At 31.8% G+C, this 21,213-nt stretch overlaps 1 protein-coding gene and 1 long non-coding RNA gene across 9 annotated transcripts in view; one reads left to right on the top strand and one right to left on the bottom strand.

The window, feature by feature from the left end:
* The window catches only part of LOC100744104, a 108,095-nt gene that overhangs the window by 23,593 nt on the left and 63,289 nt on the right, over nucleotides 1-21,213 (bottom strand). Inside the window, exons 1-2 of one of the 8 annotated variants that reach the window (XM_012390173.3) lie at nucleotides 14,936-16,870; nucleotides 14,535-14,894 (exon numbers count right to left, since the gene is read on the bottom strand). The exons of the other annotated variants lie outside the window; for them this stretch is intronic. Of the exons in view, the coding sequence (XP_012245596.1) occupies nucleotides 14,535-14,879 (345 nt within the window). The 5' untranslated portion in view covers nucleotides 14,880-14,894; nucleotides 14,936-16,870. Of the gene's footprint in view, nucleotides 1-14,534; nucleotides 14,895-14,935; nucleotides 16,871-21,213 lie in introns of those variants that run through there. 8 annotated transcript variants of the gene reach the window in all.
* Nucleotides 17,423-18,719, top strand: LOC117152160. The gene is made up of 2 exons (XR_004462437.1): nucleotides 17,423-17,641; nucleotides 18,427-18,719. It is a non-coding gene; the product is annotated as an uncharacterized LOC117152160 (long non-coding RNA).

The following is a 21,213-nucleotide window of genomic DNA, read 5'->3' as shown; positions in this document are numbered from 1 at the left end:
ACACATATTCGACGTTTTCAAATTCAATTTTCTCAAAAACAAGGCTTCAATTGAAGAAGTTTTATTATGCATTTTCGAATATATGTAGATTAACTTTCTGCCAATTATCCGTCCTTTTTCAATCAGGTATGAGTTAAACACACATACAAGTTTTCAAACTCAATTTTTTATTCTTGATCTTCTTCTTATTCCGAACCATAGAATTTCTCAGACTTCGCTTGTACCACACTTGAACTTAGAACCACAGTATCTCTTATCAGGCTGTAAGAATTTGCTTATGCATATACCACAATATTTTAAATAAGGTATCTGCGATATTGTACAAAATCAAAGGAATTTGCATTCCACAAATATTAGTCTTTTGCAGACAAGGCTATCTCCGTTTCTTTTACGGACAGACTATGTCGTCGATACTCATGCCTATCTTTTTCTTACTATTCTAGGTTTTTAAAATATCTGACAATATTCTGGAATATTAATTTAAGTTTTTCGTATATTATATAATTGTTTCAGTGGTTTTTCGGGAAGAATAAAAATTCGCTTTGAAGAAAATCACGAGTGAAATTTCATTTGAGCCCATTTAAGCTTGCCTACGCAGAGTGATAATTGTTTATTTCAGGGCACGCCTCATTGATATTCATAATCTTGAAATACGTTCAGATCACCATTCTGGACACTTTTTTCTATACATGTTACCGCATTATTCATTGATATTCGTAAAAATCTTCAATAGAATTCAGGTTAGGTACAATTATAGTTTATTCTGAGGTCGACTACAGTTTTATATTTACATATAGTCCATATAGTCTAAACTAACTTATTGATGAGAGGGATAGCCATTTTTAATATTCTATAAATAAAAAAGAAAAAGTAATGGGTTATGGGTTGAGCTAAATTAGTACCCGGTCGTCATTAGGCGACCAGCAATGCTGACATGAAATAATTTTCGATCATTGATATACAGAATGTTACGCTTCATTTTCATCTTCAAGTGATCAAAAGATGTATATATGTATGTTCCAACACGCAATCTGGCGATAATCACACACGGTTTTAATTCGTGAGTTACACACAGAAGTATGTTTGATAGTATATATACGTAAAAGTAAATGGTAGTAATCGGATTTACGATACATTTACAAAATTGAATGAAATAAAAATTAAGTTATGCTAGAGTAGCCTCATGGCGACCGTATATTAATCTAATCCAACCTACAACCCATTATTTTTCCCATTTATACTAAGGATGATTAATTTTTTATATTAGAGTCAGGTTTACGTTGAGGTTATACAAAAATAGGGCCACTTATATGCTAGAATGAAGTGTAATAAAACTTAAACTTAATTGAAGTATTTGTTGAGTATGTCGGAAATTAAGGCTAAGCAGCGGTAACATGTATAGGGAAAAGTTGCACGAAAAGATCTTGATAACATATCTCAAAGTCATCAAAATCGATGAGGTATGCCTTGATCTAAATAATTACCCGCAAAGTTAATAAATAGAAAAATAAGTACTTAATCGAGAAACAGAGATTTTGCTATGTTCTAAATATCGAAATATTTCAAGAAATTAAAAAGTTTGTACAAATCTATTTCACAACTTTCTGAATATGGTATCTAAGGCATCGTGCGTAACCGAGGAGATTTATATTTCCTAGATATTAGTAAAAGAAGATTAAAATTGTTCCCTTAAATACATTCACAAAATTTGAATCACAGTAAGTCGTGATCGATAGAAGACACATACTTAATCGGGCAATAGGTTTTGATCATGTGCTAAATATGTTAATACTATGAGATTGATGAATTTGCATCAAATGCATCAAAATGGAAGCGAATTTGAAATACATACATTGTACATAGTACGTCAAATGTTCAATATCAATAAAATATTGAGAAAACAGCATAGAATTCTAGCAAACTCATAGAAAAGGAGTCGAGCAAATATTAATATTAATTATTTTTAATTATTAATTAATTATTAATATTAATAATAGGATTAAAATTAAAAAGAAAAAAAGGTGAGAGAGAAAACTAAACGCCATGCAAATTCAAGAAATAAATTGAATGATAATGAGAAAAAATCGTTAAAGATCATACGTATTAAACGTAATTAAAGATCAACGTAATTAAAAAGTAGTATTGATTATGATTAAAAAATTTATATTTTACTTTAAATGGATATGGAATGGATATGGAAATGGATGTTCTTAAAATGGATATGGAATGTTCACCCACAGCTCGCTTCAGTTGAATAATTACAAAAACAAACAACTAAAAATCATAGGAATAATTGAAAAATAGCCATTTTACAAGGTGTTGAAAATAGAAAAAATGTTATAAATCTGACAGATCTTTAAAAGAAATAACAATGAGAGCAGATCGGCAGAGAATAAGTATTGCGGATGAATTTTGCCACTTTCACTTAGTTTTCTCCAACATTCGAGAAGTTCAAGAACAATGAGTACGCTGGTAACACGAGCAACCACGCGTAACGTTGTTTCAAGCACGATCTTAGAATCACGTTAAATTATAATGAGTTAATTGTAGATGTGTTTGAAGATGGCACTAAAGATTGTTAAAGTACAGCTGGTCGTTAATAGAAAAGTCCATAAGAAACTGATTAGATGAGATTATGTAAATTGCTTCGAAACCATTGGCAAGTTACGGTTCATGGTAGAATTTTGCGTTAGGTGATTCAAATAATATCTGCGTAAGAAACGTAGATGAGAGAGTCGGTTGGTGAAAATAATTTTATGGTCGGGGGTTTCTCTTATGGTTTATGGCTATGATTCTGGTTTTCCTGATTTTCACAGACTGTTAAAATTTCTGATGTGAACGCGGAGAGTCGAGCAGTGTAACGATTTTTATCAACTGATTTTTACATAAAACATGGCCATTTAAATCGAGTATCTAGAGTTAGTCACAGACAGAATAGTTGAGAAAGTGGAATAATTTAATGCAGTATTAGATTACTTATACGTCAAGAAATTATAAATGGTAATATAATAAATTGTGAACTTTATTTTTTTTCCTGCTTTCTTCAAAAAGATATTTGATTACGCCTCGCGATCCTTATTACAGTATGCTTGAATTAAAGTGCTAATTTAATATCCTATATTCAATATCATATGATATTAATTTAAAGATTAAAATATATGTATTAAAATAATATCAATTGTTGAAATCAGTTGTTCAATTCTCTATTTACTCATATTTACCAATGTACTATTGTATTGCATCACATCATGTTACGTTATGATTTATCATCTTCGCGTTACTTATCATGTTATGAGTTTACTTATAGCCATTATTACACATATACAGTTTTACGAATAATTATCTAGATAGATAAATAGGTGGATAGATATATATAGAGAGAATTTCAGTAATTTTACATTCTAACAAATTTAAAATAGAGTAAGAAGAAAATTGAAAAGAGAAAATAAACATAAAGGTCAAAGTATAAAAATAGATACAGAAGGAAACGTAGGAAGAATTAATCGATCCTTTTTTTGGCTCGATTAATTATAATTCGATCGATCAATTATATATTTACTAAATTAATAAACGTCTCGCTGTTCATTAAAATCATTTATTCGTTTCACGCACTATTTTATCGTGAGACGGGAAAACTTTAATATGTACTAAACTACTGACTTTCATCGAGTTATAAACTCGTTTACTGCGAACGATATCAAATAAACGTAACGAACGTATATTAGTTTCCTCGTGTAGGAAGCTTTCTAAAATTGTGCACGATACAAAATTCCATTCTCCAGGCGACAATTTTCCGTATAGGAAAAAATTTTCATTCAGTGTAACTCCGCTATCGTCAAACTGTGAGTTATTATTCACCTCGTAACTTGCGCATATTAAGTAAGAAATTGACGTTCCACCGACGATGGTGAATCATTCTTAATTGGCTCGTGATTCACAGCAAGTACGTTCAGACGTTAGCCTCAATTTTGCATTTTCGTTTCATTTACCCCTTTAAACATCATCAAGTCGTTTGTTATCATCAGTGTAATTTTCGAAATACATTCATATCGTTTATCTTAGAGCGGGAAAGATTTATTCTATTAAGAACTTTAATTACATAGTGCTGAGACATTTTTTCACGAAATTTCAAGTAGAAGAAAAATATAAACTAGATTCTTACGTGTTAGTTAAGACGTTTACTATGACGTTAATAAGAAGTAACATTATTTTATTTTTATATTATTATAATTATAATTAATTATTATTACTATAGTACAGAGTGATATATCTATGCTTTATAAGTATTAGGTATTTCCTTTCTTCAATGCTCTATTATTATATTGTATTATTGCATTGCTACCAATGTAAATTAATACATAGTAATAATATTCAAATAACTAGCAATAATGATTTTTATTAATTTTAAGATTTTAAGATTAATAATTGTAAGATTTACTTGTAAAAATTTATTTGTTTGATTATCAAACTTATTATTAAGTTATTATTATTCAATTTATTATTATTGCCACAATGTACAAGGGAATTTGTTGATACTAATACTTCGTAATTTGAGATTTGTAAAATTTCACAAATAGTATTAAAAAAATTATATTTACAAGAGGGTCTTGAGGATTCTTCGTGATTACTAATCATGAAATTCTTTGGATGAAAAGAAGAATTAGTAATAGAACATAAGAGTGACATAGGAAATCCAGTATTTTAATATCTACTTCACCATCAGGTTATTTTACAAGTAATCCGGCTTTTTCAATATGTGTACATATAAGGTGAAAGTGAACGGCTATCTGATTGTAATTAATAGACTGCGTGTGTGTATGCCAATTCAGGTTTATATGAATACGTATAAGTAAAAGAATAGAAATCAAATACATCTTTGTTTCATTCTCTAAATATTATAACGAGTATTTTATTTTAGACAGGATGTACACTCGTGTATATTATGTGCATTTTTACATATTTAACTTTCTCATAAATGTATAAATATCCGTAGTTCAATTAACTAATCAGTGGTAGATTTTCTTTTTATTTTCTACTATTGTTTATTATGTTTATAAAATTGTTATTACGTTGAGTTTCATTCTTGTAAGCTTTTAGTAAAATCGCATTATTGGTAATTACTTATGATTGTAACAGCATTAACAACAAATTTTGTTAATTACCCACAAAATCTTTCATTAAAATCACCTTAATACTCTTGTTCTAAACCATTCTCTTAATCTTACAATTTCACTGATATCTGATTACAGTATTTTATCATCAATCAATAATTGATTAAAATCTTATTAATTACCTACAAATCTTTTATTAAAATCACCTTAATAGTTTTACTCTAAAGAATTCTTTCAATCTTGCAATTTCTTTAAAAATATAATCAAACCGTCCATTTTCGTCTCTACTATAGTTTATTATTTAACTACCGATAATTCCAACTTTCTTTAATTATCCATAATTGTTTTGCTCTTACTTCAAATAATTCTCTCAATACTATAATCTCCTTAAAGCAAACGCGTTTTCGAGCGCAATATTCCTCGACTTCCGGTTCAGATCCGAATTAAAACCACGAACGAAGTTTCACCGGTAATTCCCAACGACTTTTCACCAGTAGAATCCTTCGAATAAAAAGACTAAATAATAGTAGACAAGAGTAACCAAGGAATTTATCTAGCTTTCACCCTGGAACCTTCGCTTCCTTTCTCCTGCCTGCTTCTTATCCAGCCATCTTACTCTGCCATTGGAAAGATAAGTCTCTAGCTCCCATGTAAGGATACAGAGCCCTTGCGTGAGTATCAAATACTTACGTAAACCGTTTATCGCAGAATAGGCAACTGTTTTTACAATTGAACCGATGGTCAAAACTCGTATATACCTATAAACCGGGTTCTGAATCATACAATTGTATGCCGTTACGTTAGTGTCTGCATGGTTGAGGAATTAAGATAAAGAGGGCCGCTTTATGAAGAAGAAGATGATGAAGCACAAGAAGAAACGAAGAATGTGAATAAAAATCGTACAGACGACTTGGTACGTTGATGTCGATGAACTTTGGTGATTTCAATGCTTCACGAGACTTTTGGTGTTACACACGTACATGTTATTTGATCCTGCTACATTCTTTCCCTCACTTACAATTTACAATCCCATTATATTTTTCTAACAGTAAAAAGTATCTTAACAGTTTGAACGAAATATGAAAAAATTTTTATCGCTATGCATAATTTTCTCCTTCAACTCTATATTCAACATCTTCCTAAGACATTACAAGTACTTTTTGTTTGTTGAAATTAAAGCGGGATTGAAATATGAAAATTCGAGAATCGTGGCAGGGTTAAATGAAATATTTGAAAAGTTATTAATATATATTGAGGAGACAAATCCTAATCCTTTTAAACTGTAAAACTATGATGAAATATCCAGAATGAACGCTTTAGAGAATAATTATTTACTTGTCATTAAGATTTCTTGCATTTTTGATATCGAAAAGTATATACTTGCAGTTTATTGTAAAAAAAAAAAAAAATATTAATGATTCAGCTATGTAGATGTAATAACATTCAATATGTGAAATTTAGAATAATACATTGAATAGCTTGCCAGAGTCTCTCTCGAGCTATACTATAAATGGGGTAAGATGATCATCTTATTTGGTTAAATGATATTACGAAATAATTATACATTAATTTGTTTGAACAAGATGATTTTTCTTTGAATTATATCTATCTATCAAATAGAATAACATTTTGTATGGTTTCTTAGATAAACAAATATTTTCCGAACTAGTTCCCTGAATAATTTCTGATACAACTTACGTTAATTACGTAAGAAGTACAAATTTTTAAATAATCTGAATTTATTGTTTGTTATCCAAATATACTTAAAGAGCAATTAAAGCGATGCAAAGAGTTATTCGAAGATGATTTCTTTGATTTCGACATAAAATAAAATTACAATTCCCGATTGTATCTTATTTTTAAAATGCAGATGATAAATTGGTTGAGGCGTCTTAATATTTTAAGATAATATGTTTTATTTTGACATTAAATCAAATTTGCCCACATCTGATTGAGAAACGAGAAATGAATGCTAGATCGAGAGCATTTCTTTCTGAGTGGTAATGAACTTGGCGGAATTCGATTACGAAGACGAGTATTAACGAAACTGTGTTTTTTGCAATCTTAATACTTGTTTGGCAAGTATTCAATATAGAAATATAGTGTTACAGTTGTCATAGCTATATATATTATATAATTTTATAACTCTAACATTTCTTTGTAGTTTTAGTCGAAGATCTTGTACGGTATTTTCTTTCTCTTTTATCCGTAGATTTTTATCTTCTAGTTATTTCTAATGAAAATCATTCTAGTCATTTTTAATGAAAATTACGTATTTTTATATTGTTAATTTTTAATCAGAAGTTCGTGTACCTAAATTTTTCATTTTTCATTTTTCATTTTTCCTCAGAATCTTTTTTATTTCCAAATTTTGTAGATTGTTTGTTTCTTAGATCTTTAATTTCTAGTCGAAAATCTTTATACTTGTATATTTGTTGTTTTCGACGAATCCAGAACATTGGAATCAATGCTCTGCGAGTGCTATTTTTATTTTTGACACGACCAAGCAAGGAAGTGTATTTTAGTCACGTGCAACACGTATACGAGCAGAACACTTCACGTTTCTCATTGAACGTTCAAGTTCAAAGAAATCTTTATTTCTTATCAAAGTTATCAGCGAAAGGAGAAATTAACTTCTTAATAACTTACAGATAAATCAATTTTTTTTAAGTTCCAACCACAACACAAAAACTAGACAAATTATAGTAATCTATAGTGACAAAATCAGAGCACGCTGAGATAAATATCTATATTTTTAATGGCTTTAAAGTTATTAGGATATTTAAATAAAGAAATCATCTATGAATAGTTTTAAGATATAAATTATAATTTATATAAAAAATGTATAATTCATAAAAAAAATTTAATGGTGAAATTAATACTTATAATAAAGAACACCTATAAAGAATTACAAATCAGCAAATTTGAAAAGCTTAAATTACGTGATGAGTTGCAATTAATTTAGAATAAAATATCAGTAAAAACAGTTAAAAATTTGTTTACCGAAAAGTTTGAAAATAATACTAGATAATACTACAATAACTATAGCAGTTTATAAATGAAAAGAGAGAACATTATTTCCATATAATATTTTAATTCAAATTCGCGCAAATTAGTGAGATCTTCCTTATATATGGAGAATATTAATATGTTTCAATCGTGTTTTACTTTAGAACCTATTTCTGCGAAACGCGATACAAACTTAATTCTCAAAATAAAATTTTCCATTATTCCACAAATTTCTACGATATCGAAGAATTGGAATCATAAATCTCGATATAAATTTAAATCCGAACTGAGACTTTTGCTTTCGAGCGGTCACTCGAGGAATCTTCTACTATTTTAAACACGGTGCTAGCGTGACAGGATTAAATCTCTCGAGTATTCTTCTTTGCCCTACTTTGATCTAATTCTAAGAAATAAAGCGACAAAGCCAGCGAATGTACCACGTATTGTGACGAAATAGCACTATTGTGAGAAGTAATGAAGAACGTACGCGATATGCCGCAGTAAAGCTACAGCACCCAGTTTAAACTACTTTAATTCATTTAAGCATCAAAACTGCATATATACGGTGTTCTAATATATTTTCAAATGAAACTTCATTAAAACTGCTTACGAGAAGAAATAGAGTAAATAGAAAAATATTGTTTAAAGATTTATCGAAATACTATATAATATGACACTTTAAAACGAAAGTTTATTACTATTATATAAAAAACATATTAGCATGCAAGAGTTTCAGGAAGCATTTCTTCCTATAAAAAATTGAATTCATTTTTCACCTTTTAGATATACATATAATTCCTTAAGTGATGCCATGTACAGATTCTATCGTTCAAAAATTTATTAGAAATACAAAAATAAATTTCTTTGCGTATTATAAACATGCATTTATGTAGTATTAGATATATAAATTTCTCAACACATAAAAGTTTAATTATCAGAAGATTTTCATTTATTGCTGCATTTTGAAAGTTATCTACTGTTTTATCTGGTTGCTGTAACGTTTGCCATCATATCGTACGCTAACTGCAGCAATTTCTTAACCGTGTTATACGAAACTATGTTTTGTCAGTACCATGTTATACGAGAGTTTACTGTATGTAATTACATAGATTGTTGATTTATTTTTATCTTGTATTATAACAAGAGCGAGTTCGTTATCATTTCTTCCGTCTTCCAAGTTATTACATTTTTTAATGAAGATTCGAATGATTTATTGGAATGAGTTATATCTTCTTGTCTGATTTATATTATTCTATATTAGAACCTATAGAATAGATGAAATATAAATTAAATAAGAATTTATAATTCACTTTATTTTCTTCATTTTCGATCATCAAATATATTGACCAAGTTTAGTCAAAAGATTCAAGAATACATTGTGTGCAGTTTATTAAAAACGTTGCTTGTAACGTAAGGTTATAAGTAATTAAAAATGGGAGATTTCAGCGAGTATGTTTAAAATGCTGAATCTAGAATGTTGAAATATTAAAAAACTTAGGTAAAAACAGAAATAATCACAAAACGTACAATTGGTACACAATATCAAAGGAAAAACTAACAGAGTTATAAGAATCCGGAATACTATAACTGGAAGAAGAGGAGGAGGTATTACACCAAGTAGCCAGTATAAGGAGCACAATCGAAATTACAGCGTTTTTGGATAACACAGATATAAAGCACTAAGCTTAAGCTATCGTCCGATATATCAATATATAAAGAACCTAACAGAATTAAACAGAGAAGAATATCTAAATTACATACTACGAATAGTTTTCATTTCCGACATATATATATATATATATATTATTTTAATACGTTATATTATATTTCTTAACTTTTTCTTAATATTTAGTATGTATTTATCTTTGTGTATGCAGCACAGTGGTGTATATATATCATAAATCTTTATATATATATATCAAGATTTATTATTTATCTAACTGTAAGTTTAATTTTCTTATGACTCGTTGCATATAATTGAAAGTGTTTTTCGCTTCCTCTCTATTGTTAATGATTAGTGTCTGGACGGAGACAGTCTTTTCCTTTTGGAATTTTTTCTCCTTGCATATCATATTGTTGGTATGTACACAACACAATACAATACTATATGTATATAAGTATATATACGCAATTGTATACACTAGCATAGATACATATTAACCATTAAGAGAAAGTTAAGTAATATAATTTAAGTAAATAAAACACAATAAAATAACAATATAGTATAGTGTAAGAAAGTACTAAGAATGCAACTATCTCTTTGTAATAGACCCTAGGCTTTAAGTACAGATAAATTGTTAATATTATTAAGTAATTAAGGAGACAATACGGATCAATGATAATTAAAGACGTAAAGTACAGAAGAAAGTAAACGTTATTTTAAGTACCACGTTTTAACATTAATCTCCTATGTAATTGTAAATTTCTGTCGAATTGTAATACAATTGTAATAAAATTCTTTATGGTAAGATAGTCTGAGGTAATGAGAAAAATAACAGAGAAATTATCATGTAATTTGCATTGCGCGCTTTCGTGGAAAGTCTGCACCGGAAGAAACACGTCTATCAATTTGTTCAACGAGTTATCAGAAGTTATTGAGTTATGCGTTGAAAGAGACGTAGAATAATCAAATGAAAAGACGTCTTTATGAATCGTTTGATGCATAATCTAATTTACGATTTAATTGTCGTTTTAATTAACGATATTCAACGTTGCATACATTCTGATATATACACTCTAAACGGAATTATCAATTTCGATTCTTTGTGTTCTTTTTAGATTCATATCGCTGAGAAATAAAAATAAATTCCTTTGTTTCCAGCATGTTTAAATGTTTATAACATTTGCGTCAATATCTTTATATCCAGTATGTATAAAAAGTAAGTGTAGAAACTAGTATCACTACTATTAGTTTCACATCTCCTATATCTGTGGTATATCTGTAAAAAGGAATCTGTGCAAAATTGACCTTAACCTTGAAATTCAAGATCAAATTCTTTCCACTGAGTTTCACTAGTTTTTGGACTCGCTTTATTTACGATATGGTTATATATAGCCAGATTATTGTAGCCAGACTGTTGCGTATGTACACCTGATATACCTTTAAATATCACTTTTCTTCCTTGTTTCTTTCTTTTTCAATCTACGTGATAGCAATTCCAACGTGTCAGCTAAGCAGTTCCGGATATGTATTTCTATAATATATTTTGACCACGTTTCTTAAGAAAATTACATGTTAATTTTAGGCAATGGAAAGCACGTTTAATTTAATGGTGTAATTATTCAATTCAATAGTAAACTTTATCCGAGATGTAAATATATTATAAATAACATTAGTTTTATATGAATATAAAATTAATGAAACTCTAACATCATTTTGTAAGAGAACGGTTGAGTTGTCTTGAGTCTTAAAGTCGAGGTCAATTTTATACAGACTTTTACAAATTTCTATCGATCCAAAGGTGTAGAATCCCGTTGTGGGGGTTTTTACACTTACAATTTATACAAGAGACTTTAGTTTAGACAAGACTATAGTTTTTTAATAGACGAAGACATAAGAAAGTATTTTCATCTTTTAATGATAGAAGAAATGTTTTCACATCTTCTTAAGATAGAAGAAAACATCGCAAAGTGAGATTAAACGATTTCGAATGGAATATTTCTTGATAAGGAGTCTTTTTTAAAGGCTAAGGTATTTCACAAATTCATTTCGTATTTTTTAAATATTTCTTCGAAGGCATAATTTTAAACGCGTTTATCTCGAAAAGTGATTTTCACACGTTTAATTCCTTTTTACCAGAGCACGTCACATACACATAGTATAGAAGCTACAACTGTTACAAGATATTTATTAAAAGTACACATTTCGGAAAGTGCACCAAATTATTTGGATAGTCAATTATCCATTGCATTAATAAGCACAATATGTAACGAATAATGAGACAATCTTTATCATTAATTGTATGGTTAAAACTTTATTCATGCTGTATACTAATTTTTCACGATGTGTATGTGTAATTTGTACGTACGAAGGTGAGTCATCTAAGAGTTTAAGCTGAAATATTTTCGATATTATTAATTATGTCGGAAAACGTTCCGGATAAAAATTGAATGGCTTCAAAGGGAACATGTTTCAACGTTATGCAGTTTTTTTGTAGATGGGCGAGCGAAGGAGAAAGGTTATACGGAGTTCAACTTCGTTCTTTTAAATGGAATCATATATTTTTTAATACATTAATCGATGCAGCTCGAGATTCTGTATAAAAAATTATTAACCTACTTATATCGAAAAACTATTAGTTTAAAGATATTTTAACTTATAGTTTGTAAAACTTATCGTATGAAAGACAAGGAAAAGCATAAGGCACAACTTTTGTATTCGTTTTTCTTATCTTTCATACGATAAGCTTTAGAGACTAAAAGTTAAAATATGTATTAAACTAATAGTTTTTCTCGAGCTGTATCGCTTAATGTATTGAAAAATATATGATTCCCGAAAGAAGCTTAAATTCTTAGATGTCTCTCTCCGTATATTCGAATTGGATTCAAATTTTACTATTATAATTACGATAGTCGTATTTTATTGTACAGCCAACAAAATTTAAAAAATGTTTGCATAATGAACATAATGTATTCCTAAGAAAATTCTGTGGTAAGTGTCAAATACTTTCACAAGTATATAAATGAGGACAAATTTCTGTTGAAACATTTATGTACAAACAAAGATTCGAAGGCGAAACTCAGACAGAAAACGTAGCATGCTAATCAGTTGTGCGAAAAAGACGCAATCTTCCGGTTGTCGTTTCAAAAGGTGTGACAATAAGCAAACTCGTTGTCGGGTGAAAGATTTAAGTAAATTCATTGAAGATCCCTTGTGAAACGCAAAATACTCTGAGAGAACAGTTCGAATCTTAAAAGTGCGGTGACTCACGGATGAGAGAAGTGAATAGCTGTGGTTCAGAAAATTTTCAAGTGGAACATTGTCTATGCGATGTATTTAATACATCAAATTAAAGACGATGAACGATAATTGAAGAAGTCAAGGCAAGAAAGGGATAAACCGCATTTTTGGCGAAATTATGTCGTTAAGCGTTCCTTTGTGTCTGTCCGAGAGCGATTTCTTAGTACTGTGAAATAAATCAGAAATAAAAATGAGAAGTTTGCTTTGAAGATATCGAATAACATTATTTTAAATTAATATTTACAAAGATAATATGTTTAATCGGATATAATATCCGTTTGATATTTTAGTTGTTATAAATTTAATATCAATTAATATAAAGTAATTAAAAACCAATTTACTAAGATAAAGGAGAATAGTTAGTAGAAAGTAGAATACTAGAGTATAAATAGTAGAATAGTTAAAACTATAATAGTAGAATAGAAAATAGAATAGTAAATAAAATAGTAAAAAAGTATTAAAAGGAGTATATTATATTAAAAAGTACAAAAAAGTATTAAAGTGTGGTATCGGTAAGAGTGTTGGTATCGGTAAATCTATCTTGACAATATCGAAGTATTATTTTCAATTAATTTTCACGAATTTGTCAATACCATAAATTCATCATCGATTAATATAAAATTGATTTAGCCAAAATCAATTTCCCTATATTGGAAACAAAACATAAAGTCGAGCATTATTACCATATCTACTTTAAAAATGTTTAATGATATTATCCGCGATCAATATTTCCAAGAACGATATCCTACTCTCAAAATACCACTCAAAATTTTAACTTCATTATGCAGTAACAAAAACAGCGACCCAATATCAGACTATTAATAAAGTATTGATCTCGGCATAAACTAGCTGCGTAAAACAAATAGAAAATACAAAGAATATGGATAAAATCTCATTTCGATAAAAATCCAAAGTCAACGATAAAATCCAAATAAAAGATCATTACAAAAAAGGAACGTTGAATTGCACCAATGTAATTCGATATAAAACACAAAATCAAGACTCGCGTGAAATAATTGCTAAAAGATCAACATCGAAACAAAGACCATTCCAAAAGAACGAACTAATATAATCAACGCGGCTAATATAATTCGATACAGAGCCAAAGTGAACAATCAGATAAAATACCTTGGGAAGCTAAACAGATATCTTAGAAATAACGAAAGATCATTATAAAAGGAAGAATCATAAAATTCACCTAGTCCGCTCCAGAAATTTTTCAATAACGTGTTAAAAACAGGAACGTGTCATATTCTTCCTCAGCTACGATAAACCCGTAAAAGCCGACCGCGTTCACTTATTATCCAATCATGAAACAAGGAATTGACACGTTGTAACTCTCACCCCAATGCCGTGGTAAATCCTATTAGTTTCTATTTTCATCGATGATCGATGACAAAGAAAAGAAAAAGGAGGAGAAGGAGAATCTTCAAACGGGGAGAATCACCAATCACCTTTCGTACAGGACATCGATACACGTTGCAGGATAGGTCGCAGTATCGCGGTGTAGCCGGCTCCCTGATGGCAGACACTCGATAGCCCATCTCATCCTCGTCCACGTTGATCCTTCGTTCCTTCTCCGAAGTATCTACAAACCCTCGGTTGTTCTCCATGATCAGTCTTAGACGATTCTTCTCCGTTTTAACGGTTTTCGGGTTCTGTGGCATCGCACGAGGAAGAGGGATCATCGAGTTGCCGCGTGTTCTGACTTCGAACTCGCTCGTCTTTGACGGAGAAAGCTCTCTTCTTACACCAGACGTTGTTTGTCTTAAGCTCCTTTCCCTATTTTCACCAGGCATAACTTTTCTTTTCTCCGATATTTTATTATATCCTGTATTATTTTTCCACCTTTCTCTGTTTTATCGTTTTTATCGTATTCTGTCTTCCTGTAGTCAGCTGATCGGTCAAGGAGTTTCGATCGGACAGAGAAATCGAGAGGTTAAATCGAAAGTTTAAGTCGAGAGGTTAACACGAAAGAATGGTGGAATGACGCGTCGCGGCGCCCGGTGTAACCTGGCTGGTCCGACGTCGACGCACACCATCAGAAAACCTCTCTTTTCTAGGTCTCGACCCTTCTTCATCCACCGAGGGGCAGCTTCATCGCGCTCCATCGGGCGTCGAGTGCGTCGGCACGCATGCGTCGAGGCAAAGATTTTCGAAATGTCCCTCTGGCATTTCATCAACACCTCATCTCGACTGCGCCAAGAGCCCCTTTCATCTGCCGGTTCCTTTTCGCGACTTGGTTAATTATTATTTTTCACGTGCCGTTTCGTTTGTACTTGTTGCTTGTCCAACTGTTTTTTGCTTCGTTACTCGAAAACGTAGCGACAGACCGTTTCTACGGGCCTTAATTGGTACGCTGACCTCTTGAGAATTTGTGGAATGTGTCGTCGAGCGAGGAACTATTTTTTTCTTTGCACTTCTGACGCTGGTGTAGAGAACGATCGAACGATACGATTTATAAAACGGACCAGTTATCCACAGTGATCGTTATGCATCGTAAAATCTTGAAACTGGAATTAGGAATGTAGTTACGTACCTGTCAAGTACAGTCTTTTTCCGGATACAGTGCGAGGAACTTTCTTTTCCCTTCTTATTGTAATTTTTGTCTTTTAATGCGAAATTGTTTGTTGTAATTAACGTTTATTACATTCTATGTCTGGAAGTTTCTGAGTGATCTTAGAATTGTAATTTGTAGAATTTCGGACGCTATTTTATCGAAGGAACAATCTTTCCGTATACTCAATCTTGTACACTTGGTATTACGCTTTATAATTCTTAGTATTATATCTATCGTAGTATCTAGCTGAAGTTGATCTAGGAAGAATTTCTGTTCTCATTCACGATTCTTTAAAAATTTCGTTTCCCTTCGCAATGTTATTTTCCTCGTGACACAGTCGATGGTTTGGTATTACAGGTTCCATTTATAGTTGCACGGTACCACTCGACTCGTTTACGACCCACGTTTTACCATTCGTTTCGCAAATCAACCGGACGCGCCTTTTGCGGTGAGAGATAAAGAAGGAAAATCAGCTTTCTTCCTTCTCCTGTCTGACTTCTTCCGAAGAAAATTTCAACTCGATATCAACGTCTTACTTAATCTTATTTTTCATTACCTTATTCGGTCCTTAATTCCCAAATAAATTTGTCCAAAAATACAAGAGACGCATGGTATGTTCAATGCATCTCTCACTTTCTTTAGGCTTTCACTGTCGTAAAAGAATCTTGATACCACGCGAAATCGTAGTTTGCTCTTCCAATTTCTTGCGAATTTTACTTTAAAAATTTAGTACATTTCGAAAGAAAATCACTAGCTACCTCGATAAATTCTGTCATTCGATTTTCCTCAAACACATGACGTTTCGAAAGAGATTTCCAGAATTTTTCAAATCATTGGTCGTAATCCAAAAGATTGTCCATTCTATTCAAATCCTCTGTTCAAACATACATCCTTTTCAATTTCCGTACGAGCGTTTCTACTTTTGAAGCTATTTCCCAAGGAAATCTACCGGTCTCTTCTTTACCGATCTGTGCTCGTTAAAGAAATTTCTGTTTCTTTTCAATTACAGGGATTGTCGAGGACTCCTTCGCACTGTGAACATGCACCACTCCGATTCGACTTGAAAATACGCGTTATTCTGTGAACAATCGCGACTCGCTGGAACGTCGCGTTCGATTCGTTATTTTCTCGCCCGAACGAGATCGAAAAGTGCCCGAAGGCAAAGGTATCGCGGTTCAAAGCGGTTCATCCGTCAAAAAAATCAAGATAACGAGGTCTAGATAACAGAGTCGCGCACGTTTTCCCATACCATGGAACGCTCGCACCGATATATCGTCAGGGGAGATTCGTTTTTAAGTACGATTCAATCGTCACTGTCGCTTCATCGCCGTTTCCGGGGAGCATGGAGCACCGTTCACAATCGATTCACTGTTTTATACGAATAAAGCGTTCTTATCTCACGTTGTTCGCACTTTGTCTTCTTCTTTTCCTTCCTTCCTTCGTCCTACCAGTGAAATTACGAATCGGAACGAAAAAATTACGATGAAAAAACGTTAACGAATGGAAGGCGATAAAACCGGAAGATCGAGGAATAACGAGGTATCGACGGGTACATGAGAGCACGGAGCGCGTTCAGGACTACGTAGTGTTGGTAGCTGAAATAAACTGACGTAGGTTAGGGGATCGAAGAACAGCTGGGCTCGGCCTGGCTGCTGTACGCCATCACTGACTCACTCAACCTCTTCTCTCACTCTTCCACTCCATCCTTTATGCAATACCTCTCGCTCTTCCAACACTGTGTCTTTTTCTATCTCTCTTTTTATCCTGTTTTCTCTCTATTCTCCCTCCCTCGCTCGTGCACACTCCATGGATCCGTGACTGTCCTTTTCCTTCTTACGCTACTGGATAAATTCGTTTCTCTCTTGCTCTGCCGCTGTCGATGCTACGTACGTTCTTTCTCCGCTGCGTGAAATTGTCCTGCCTTTTTTGACGTTTCGATTTGCGTCTTTGATTCATTGGTTTTCTCATAACGCACAAAGCATCGTTCTCTTTATCTATCGAGTAATATTAAGTTTTCTTTTCACTTTTACGACAGTTTAGTCTTTTTTAGAGCGGCTTTTTATTCTCTCTTATTTTTTATTTTCTTGGTTGCTTCTGTTTTATGGTAAGCTTTAGAACACGTTGTGTAATTGCATTTTTGCGTGCACCGTTTCGTTAAACAAGAGGTTGTTTCGTTTTTAATTTCTAGTAGAAGTAACGTTACGTCATCCGTCATTTCATCGACTTCTTTGCGTTTTTATATTTATATACTTGAGATTACTCCTTTGTTCGCACCATATTATTATTCCTATTTCTCTTTTTTTTTACAGTTCACACCATGCACAGCGAAATAGCGAATATTTACTCAATTTACAATGACCTATTTTATTAGATATGACAAGAATTTGTTACTAAATTTCTATCCTCAGCCTAAAATAATTTTTTTCGTGCTTCTGCGTAAATCGCAATCAATTTCAAACGAACTTGTGAACGGAAAAATCTTCGCTTACTTACTTTTCACATACCTACTAATATAATGTATGCAAGGTTATTTATTTCCCCTTATTCACGTTTTTCTGTAAACTACATTTTCTCCTTTTTTCCACACAAATTCCTTTCTTCTATTCGCTGTATCTTTAAGAAACTACATACTATTTTATACTTAGAATTATTATCTTTCCTATCGATTGTATCACCTCCATGTTTTACTTTATTCTTATCTTTTTTCTGTTATATTTACTCTTTTTCACGGTTATTGAATGTTTTATCTGGGATATCTAATCAAAATCCTTTTTTCACCTCATTAGGGACGAGTTCTTGAGCGTAGATGGATCAGGAAACGGATTGGCGCCTTGGTATATCGATTAGAATGCAACGTGCGTCAAGTGGAAGGTGCTCTTTATTGTTCTTCGTTATCGCTGGTTATCAAATACTTCGCATATTATTCTGTATACCGTATTTCCTTTATTGATAAAACGGCGTTTGTGGTGTGTGATTTAATCAGTGATTTCGCGATTTATCCGTAAATTTGTTCCGATTGCTCTACTTTGTGCAATGTGTACATTACGTCAATAATAATACTGACAGGAAAGGGTCGAAGGCGATATTTCTTTTTCTATTACCTCATGTCACCTTCCTTAATAAAAAATCTTCGTATTTCAAATAAAAGACATATAAAAGGTTCAAAATTCTTTATATAAACAATATATTGCTTTGTTTTACTGTTGTATCTTTACTTGAAACGTTTGACCCATAATCATTTATAAAGGCAGGATGCCTATTGTTACGAAATCGATGATACGATGATTGTTATATTTAATATTTGTGTCGCTTACATGCATTATATTAATAATAATATTCTAATTAATAATAATAATAATAATAATAATAATAAGAAGAAGAAGAAGAAGAAGAAGAAGAATACACTTATGAAATAATAAATAAAATAAATATATATGTAGTACTATGTAGTTCTATATGAATATAATGTAAATTTTATTTATGGAAAACAATTGATGTAAGCTTTCGAGATCTTTAGAAATTTATCGATGTATTCATGCATATTTATATAATTTGTATGATTTTTAATTCTTTATAAATTGCTCGTATTTAAGATTTTTTAACTTTATTTTTGCAGAATTCAGTTTCCATAAGATATCATATTAACCCAAGTATTATTTTGCAAAATTAAAGTTACAATGTCTTTTAAACTATCGTTTTCAGACACAAAAACCTTGACCTCTTTTTGTTGAGAATTAGATCCATCTGTAAAAATGGCATCGATCTGTTAATAAATACATAACGCGATATTCGTACAAAACCTCCATTCTAAAAAAAATATTTCTTGAACGAAAAATATGACGATGACCTAATAATTTTTCCAAGTACACAGATATTCCAAAAAACTCAGAAGTTTATATCAAATCCAACAGCCACAGTTTCTACGCTGGAAGCAAGGGGGAAAAATCGTAGCTCGATTCCCCATGGCGTGATACACTTGAGCCATTTCGTGGGACAGAAGAAACTCTGATCAATAACATTACCCCAAAGAGAAGCGGCAACCCCTCTGCAACGACTACTCCCCCATGATGGTGAGCGCATGCCCACGAATTAAACGGCATCCCTTCTTGCGATTTCACCATGCTAGCTTCCCCTCTTTCTAAGAGGGAAAAGACGAAAAATAAATATGCGGCAGAGCAAGAACAAAGAGACACCGCGTTTGTACGCGACTTTTATTCAGGCTAATCAGCTGACCTTGATCGTGAAAATATTTCTGATGAAGGAAAACCGGATATAAAATATGATTTCGTACAGAACCGTGCCAAATATATTTTCCATTGCATTACTAAAAACTATAAATTGCAAGAAAATATTCGAACGATCGGAGCGCTCACCTTCCTTAACGTCGATTTTTAGAAGAGAAAGTGAAAACACTTGAGGGACTATAAATTAGGCCCTTCTCCTTACTGCGCGGAGTCCTAGCGGGCTCTAACGATTTTACAACTGCAACGACTTTATATTCTTTGTACGATGGTCAACGCGGACGCATTTCAAGTAGTATTCTACGCGATCTCGAATATTACGAATTAACGTTGCGCTTTTATAAATTTTTATAAATTTTGCGATTTTATATACATCTTGTTAGTTTTCCACACATTTATCGTCGTATCGTAAAGATTATGTATGGTTGTAAAGCTGATAGTTGGAAGCGATTCAAAGCCAAAAGGCAAGAATGAAATAAATAAATATGCAAGAAAAAATAGTTTGTCTCATATAATCCCACTTCTGATATGTGGGAAAAGGATTTAATTTATGGTATCCTCGAGTGTCTTCATTTCCTCTTCTTAAAACCGACGGTGACGAAGGCCAGACAACTGATCCCATGGTTGGGATCTTTGAGTTTTCTTACAAAATTTATACTTTTTGGTTGAATATTTTAATATGAAAAAGCTTCGATTCTTTTCCTTTTCTTTATGTCAAGGTTGATCGATATAAAATTTCAAGCTCTTACATGACATCATTGTATCATATAATTAGTGTATTTTAGTGTAGCGCGAGGAAGTGCATCGACGGGAGTCGTAAATTCCCGTTACGATTATAAGAATCGACGCCACGAACAGATCGATCTCCTTATTTCTTGTGGGATAACAGAGGTGATTGATGTGGTATAACACTGCGATTAACAGGATTATAAAATTTATATTTCCAACACTTAATACACTCAAGAGTTACACTGTTACGTATGATATAAATGATAAATGACGATACTTTGAAGTATGACACTCCGATAGATGAGCACTGACTGTTCTTTCGTAGTAGAGCAAAGCCCTTACAGTTGAATATAAGAAGAAGTCGACTTTCTTGGTATAGCAGAAATAGCAATTGAACTGACTGAATATAAATATGAAGTGACTGCTCTGTAGTGATGAGAATCAGTGAAGTTCGTTCTTGCGTGATTATGGAGGAAAGCTCGGCGTGGGTGTGTTTTTTGAACTAAGGACGTGGATTCGTTTTTCACACTTTTCGTTAGAGAAGCGAGGGTAACTATTCGCGATGCCCATTGGTTATAGCTAACGCTAATAAATGAAGATTGG

The sequence above is a fragment of the Bombus impatiens genome, unplaced genomic scaffold (assembly GCF_000188095.3).
Source record: "Bombus impatiens unplaced genomic scaffold, BIMP_2.2 scf_0735, whole genome shotgun sequence".
Taxonomy (NCBI): domain Eukaryota; kingdom Metazoa; phylum Arthropoda; class Insecta; order Hymenoptera; family Apidae; genus Bombus; species Bombus impatiens.
Note: the sequence above shows the minus strand (reverse complement) of the source record. Positions and strands in the feature narration are given on the sequence as shown.